General features: G+C 33.5%; 1 protein-coding gene across 1 annotated transcript in view; it reads right to left on the bottom strand.

Moving 5' to 3' along the window:
- Window positions 1–371: 371 nt before the first annotated feature.
- C2CD5 (C2 calcium-dependent domain containing 5) overlaps window positions 372–6,580 on the bottom strand; it is a gene marked incomplete at both ends in the record, with an annotated part of 29,240 nt that continues 23,031 nt past the window's right edge. Inside the window, 5 exons of the mRNA XM_010194037.1 lie at window positions 372–458; window positions 1,547–1,634; window positions 2,412–2,501; window positions 2,926–3,024; window positions 3,999–4,060. Coding sequence (XP_010192339.1) covers window positions 372–458; window positions 1,547–1,634; window positions 2,412–2,501; window positions 2,926–3,024; window positions 3,999–4,060 — 426 coding nt within the window. The remainder of the gene's footprint in view (window positions 459–1,546; window positions 1,635–2,411; window positions 2,502–2,925; window positions 3,025–3,998; window positions 4,061–6,580) is intronic.

The raw sequence follows: 6,580 nt of genomic DNA, 5'->3' as shown, positions 1-6,580 counted from the left end.
AACAATGCATGGAGTTATTTTATATAGGCCACTTACAGAAGCAGAGCAGTATAAAGCAAGCCTAATTATTAAGTAATTTATAATTCTGTAAGTCAAGTAACACCTAACATCCAGTGGTTTGCAGCATTTTCAATACTCTAAATGCAGAGATAGAAGAACTACAAGAAATCTACAAAGAATATATACAGAAGAATTAGCCAACCCATCTTACAAGACTCTCAAAAAGTTAGACTTCAGGAGTGAACATATCCAATTATGCTTAGGTAGGAAAGATTATTTAAATATATGTGAAAGTACAGATATTTAAAGCTACTGAAACAATGAAAGCAGAACTCAAAATCAGGAAAAAAGCATTCTTCCATTTAACTGACCTTTAGCTGGTGAGAATGGTTGAGAAGCAAGGGTATCAGAGGAAAGTTCCAATGGAAACTGTAGCTGTTCCTCATTATCTGTAGATGCTTCCACAAAGAAAACAAACCCAACTGATAATTAACCTCCAAAATAAGATTTGCCAGTAATAATAAGCGCTAGAGATTCAGTTTAGTCAGGTCTGACTGGAACAGATTTTTTTAGCATAAGCATATAGTGATGCAGTTCTGTACGAACAGTTAGGTGTCTGACAATAAATCCAGCTATAAATTGAATAGAACCTGTGTTCCATTGAATGGGATTTGATTTAGTATTTTCAGAAAAAAAAATTAAGTCAATTAATGCATTTTAAATTTGATCCTGCAGTAGGATCTGAGTTAGCTATACTTTACAGTAAAAAATAACATTTTATGTATTTCACATAATAGAAAACAAATAATTTACTGTTACTATTGAAGAATTAAGGTGTAACTTCTGTTTTAGAAACATGTCTCTGTTCAAGTGCCTAGTTCCATTCTTCAGAATGGAGTATCTTCTAAGTTCTGGCTAAACTCCCATAACCAGATTGCATACATACATTTTGAGCGTAAGATAGCACTTCATTAGCAAAATGACATATGCGGATTGCAGTACTCTCTTCTATTTCTTCCATAATGCTAAATGCTTCACTGATCTCCAAAAATATTACTGACCTACTTAAGGGTTTTCTGGAGGTGTTTTTTAAAGTATTATGAATAAATTATTTTCTGCCTTCTTGAAGTGAGGATAAAATTTGCTACTTATAAGAATAAATACTCTCTAATTACTTATACCACATATTTCAAAATACAATGGAAATATCATCATCTGTTACACTGATTCTTTAGAGAAAAATATTCCAAGAAAGATGGAACATGCAAGAAGGAAATTACAAGCATATTTTTCATGTTACTCCAAGTTTGTTGATAACATAAGCAAATATCTAATACTTAGTAGTAATTAGTCATTAGTCATCCTGCTGGAGGTCACATGTATGAACCTTAAAAAACTCTGTTATGACTTTACAATTTTATAGAATTGCCCCATAAAAATGTGTACATGTAACTGAAATTAAAATACAGACTCAGGGGGGGGGGGGGGGGTGGGGGGGAAGGAAAGAAAAATTATCTCTTATTTTTACATGCCCCACAACATTTACCTCTTTGCTGTGATTTTCCTATAGGGGCTTTGTTGGCTTGTAATGCTTGGTTTTTGTCAAACGTAATTGCAACAGCTGTGACTGCAATCTGCAAAATCAGAAATATATGGCATATTAGGTAACTTAATCTCTTGTGCGATCTGCAAAAATAGTTTTGCAAACAAGCCAGGTTTTTCCATAGGAATATAATAGGGGGAAAATAATCTAAGTAGATATATTAAAAACATTTAACGGCAGAGCATAAAAGGTAATACTAAGGTCAGTTGTTAGAACATACACCTGACAGTGTTTGTCTCACATTTATGATTTTCTTCATTAGTTCTTTCCTTCTTTCTTGGTGAACTGATACAATTTTAATGAGTTACTATGGTTCTTTTTTGTATTTGTAAGAGAGAGAAAGAGATGTTTAAATGAACATAAGAATAATGCTATATACTTCCAATGAAAACATTTTCTTTAAAAATAATTAAGTTTATCGCATCATCTTGAAATGGCAAGAAAAAAATTAAACAGTTATAATGACAACATACTTAGAAAACCAGTGTGCCATATTCTTGTAATGTGTGTGGTAACACCTTTTAATGGATATCTAATCATGGCTTTTCGTTTCCTATCTAACTAAAAAGATACCCACTATTAAAATGCACTGTGCTCATGAAATGCCACATAGCACCATGATTTTCAAAAACTGAACTCAGTAGGTCATCCTTTTTCTTCACCAAGCATTATGGCCTTAAGTTTTACTTCAAAATTCACCAGATAAACTAGTAAATAAAATCCTAGCCCAATTTGAGCAGCAAATGTTAATTAAAGGCCAAAACTGGCATGTCTACATGCTGAAAGTCAAAAGAAGCAGTTTACTTACCTGTACTAACTCATCCTCTGGTAGAGCAACTGTAAAATTTACATGACAAAGGCAGCAGGGAACCATAGATCGTAGTTTAAAATACAAGCTCTGTTGAAGACAGGACATTAGTTGTTTTACTTTAAAAATTGTATGGTTTATTTCAGAGAAATTAAAGATCAAAACTCTCTTCATAGTAGAAATCATCTAATCATATTAATTTTTCTTGAAGAAGAATTACAGGTGTGAAAAGTCAAGATAAAATGCAATCTACTGTGTAGCAGTCTTTATATTTCTGTTTCTAGAATACACTACCAGTCAAATGACTCATTCAGATTCAGAAAAGCTTTGGAAATTCTTAATATACTATGAAGGCTGAATCTATCTTCAGAGGAGCTTAAAAACTTAATTACATACACTTTGTAGTCTAAAACCAAAAAGTAATTATGAAGAAAATGTTACTTTCAGTATAGACTAGTTTTACTTTGCTTCCATGTGAACAATTCACAAAAACCATTTGAAATTAGATTCTTACCTTCAACAGATTCTCACAGAGATCATTAAAGTTCTTATTAAGTGTTTGATTTGTTAGGTTAATGTTGCTTAATCTGGATACTCTTACTGCTGTGAACATCTGAATTAAAAACAAACACTTATTTTTTCAAATATATGTCTGTATGTTATACTTAAATATAATTCACAAAGAAGGCAAATAATGCATAACATGATAAGGGGAGATGGAGGAGTGGGAGAGGGACTGAAAGAAAAGGAAAAAAACTGTAGCAACAGCAAGTCAATAAAAGGCTCATGAAATTTTACAAACAAAAGGCAAATTTTGGTGAATTAATGCAACAAGAGTATTTCACATCATACATAATCACTATGTTCTTTTTACTTGCTTCACAAAGGAGTCATTTTACCTGCTACATACTTTGTAAACTGCTGTCAAAAACTGTATTTTAATTGTGTACAATAATGCAGACAATAATTGAATGTCATATACAGATAGGCAAACCCATCAACTTAAGAGTATGCTGTTGGTGCTGTCATATTGTTTTCATGTTTGAGCTGTGCCTCTGCAAAGTAGAGTCTTGCATTGTGCCAATTATGTGTAAAAGCTCACTTAGATGTCTTTTAATTCTCTCTATATTAGACTGAATGTGCTGCACAAACATGACTAAAATGTTTAAATTTAATTATAAAGGGAACTTTTCTCTACTCATTGGATTAGCTTTATCTAATTGTTACCTCAACCTATTAACGTTATCATATTCAGTATCTCACACTAAGTAACACAGTCAACAATTCTTTTCTTTCAAGAGGCTTCAAAATCTTAAAACTGCCCCAAACCCTAAAGTTCATGTTTACTGTAACTGTTTTCTAATTTTTGTACCAGGTTCTCTGTTACATAACAGCATTGAAAATAAACACAAACAGGTTTTCATACCCTACTTTTCTTACCGAAATACTACTTTATTTCTAACACAAGACCATCCTGTTAATTTAGCTTTCAAAATCAGTGATCTCTAATATACATTTAAATTACTACAGCCTATTTCAACCCAATTTGGAAAAAAAAAAGTTTCCATTTTCTCTGAATAACCTTACTTGAATTTCTGGCGTCCAGTTATTTATACCAGGCATAATTTCTGTGTTGCAACTGTAAAAACCTGTAAAGAAAATATTTGCACACTGAAATAAAGAAATACTTTTAAGTAATATTGAAAATTGAATAAAATACCAGAAATAAGACCAACACTCAAGAAACAAACACAGCACCTGAAGAACACAATGTAAGATACAAAAGAAAACATGCTTTCTGTTACTTATACTGCAGTGAAAAAATGGATAGGAAAGAGAGAACTCACCACTTCTACAACACTAAGTCACTACAGAATTCTTATTCTGAATATTTCTTCAACTGTCAAAAAGTAAAGCCAGAAATATCATCACGTTGAGGAACATGAGAGAGGCTACGATGGCATGAAATGTAACAGTGAGAGCTGCTCCCCCTGGAGGCTGGGTAACTTATGTCATCTGATGCTAAGTCCCTGACTGTTTCATGGAACCACTCCTTGTGGAGCTCACAAAACAAGAAATCCCTGAGCACAGAGAAGCACTCAAAGAAGTTTTTTAGCTCTGATCAAGATACCCTTAAACATTCTTGTAGGAAAGACAAACACCCAGATTTCACTACTGCTCTGCCTATTTTCTAATAGACAAACTATGTACAAATGAGGAAACACTAAAAAGGTGCAATGGGAAAAGTCAGAAAGCTAACCTTTGACAGGCAGTATAGAAATTTTTAACGATACTATCTAAAGATTGAATGCAAATATGTAGCACCTACTAATAAACACCTGAAAATAAAAAAAATAAAATAAAATAAAAATAAGTATAATGAATAAACAGCAGGGGAAGAAAAGTTCTAAACAGCAAACAGGCAATGTTGAAAATCTAAAGATAATAGTTAAATGAGCACAAATTCACAAAAATCTGGTAGGGCCTATGTAAGTGCATAAAATAAGCTAGAAAAGAAATTGTGGAAGGTATAAATATTAATAATTTTCTTTCAGAACATCAAAAGCAGAAATCTTGTTGAAGAGTCAAGCAGGCTATAGAGATAATATGCAGAGACGATAAAACATGCTTCCCACAATAGTAGAAAAACACTCCTTTGTTTATTTTCCATCAGAGAACCTGTCTTAAACAAGAGTCTGAAGGAAATACTGAAGAAATAGGCAAATTAAAAATAAGGATTCATATAAGCAAGGAAAGGCAAGAGATGGCACTGAACTCTTAACTAAAAATTACCCTACTACCAGAGGAGAGGATTCTTTAAACTCCAGAAGTGCTTTTAGTGACCAGGACCTACTAAGTTGCCTAGTAGAGACATCTGTATTACTAGCCCATAGAAGCTATTCCAGAAAATGGAGTTCATGGGCAGACAGAAAAACAAGCCACTGCAGAGGAGTTGATACTACTTCTCTAAGTAACAGTCATGGCTCACAAGCTGTCAACAAGCATGTAGACAAAAGGCATCTGACTGATACTGCAGACATCAAAAAGCATTTGATAAGATCCTTCACCAAGAACTCTTTAAAAAACTAGTATGCTGAAGAGTAGAATGGAGGACCACTGAAGAATATACAATTATTATAAGACTGGAAAAAGAGGGTCAAAATAAGTGCTCAGTTTTCACAGTGGAGACATCTATAACTCAGGATTGCATGCTTCAAACTTATTCGTAACTTATGTGCAAAAGAGGATGAAATGAGGTGACTGCTGATGGCCGTATTTTAGGGTAGTACAATCAACTACAGTAGGACCTAACAATGGATAACTGATGAGGAATAAAAGATTTGGTGGTAATAACAAATAACTATGACAAGGATAGTTCTGAGCACAATAGTATTCAAAACGATAAACACTGATACCAACTACTAGGAAGAGAACAGGCATGTGTTCAGAAGAAACATGGGGAAACTCACAAAAAGAGTAAGAGGAAGAGAGGAAGGATAAGGACAATCAAATGTGCAGAGCAACTTCCATATAAAGGACAACTACAATAGCCTCTTATCCAGACCCAGGAGTTTACATCAGAGAGCATAAAGATGACTGATGCAACACAATTATTCACTGTTCTTCCCAATACAAGGAAAAAGTGGCTGATACAAACCAAGTAAAGAAGCTTGCTCTTACAAGGGTACAGGTCCTGGTGCAAAATTCTATGAACACTGAAGGCACACATGGGCTCAAAATGCAAACAGCCAAATGCACAGAAAAGTTTGTCAAAGGCTACTGTTTACAAAGACAGTAACTTTCTATCAGGATGCTGTTGAACTATGAACTGCCGGCATGATATTCTGTGGGATTTTTTTTTCCCCTCGCTCTTACATAAATCAGTAAGCAAACATTAAATGATTCAGTATACCTCTGCCCTCTATGTTGGGTTCTTAAATAATTTTTAAAAGCAGGCGAGCAAATGGTCACCTTACAAAGTTCTATTGCTAGCAATGCAGCCCCAACATTTGTATTCATCCTGTGAACTAAAAACACAGTGATTTCAAGTCTCTTGATTAAATTTTGAAAATTATTCCCCTTAATCAGTTATATTTTCTCAAGTCACAACACTTAAAAAATTTGTCCATAAGAAACACTGAACAAATTAGTAACTATTTCTATTAACT

Source organism: Mesitornis unicolor, unplaced genomic scaffold (assembly GCF_000695765.1).
Source record: "Mesitornis unicolor isolate BGI_N332 unplaced genomic scaffold, ASM69576v1 scaffold31201, whole genome shotgun sequence".
In the NCBI taxonomy this organism is placed as follows: domain Eukaryota; kingdom Metazoa; phylum Chordata; class Aves; order Mesitornithiformes; family Mesitornithidae; genus Mesitornis; species Mesitornis unicolor.
The sequence above is the reverse complement of the archived record's forward strand: the minus strand, read 5'-3'. Positions and strand labels throughout refer to the sequence as shown.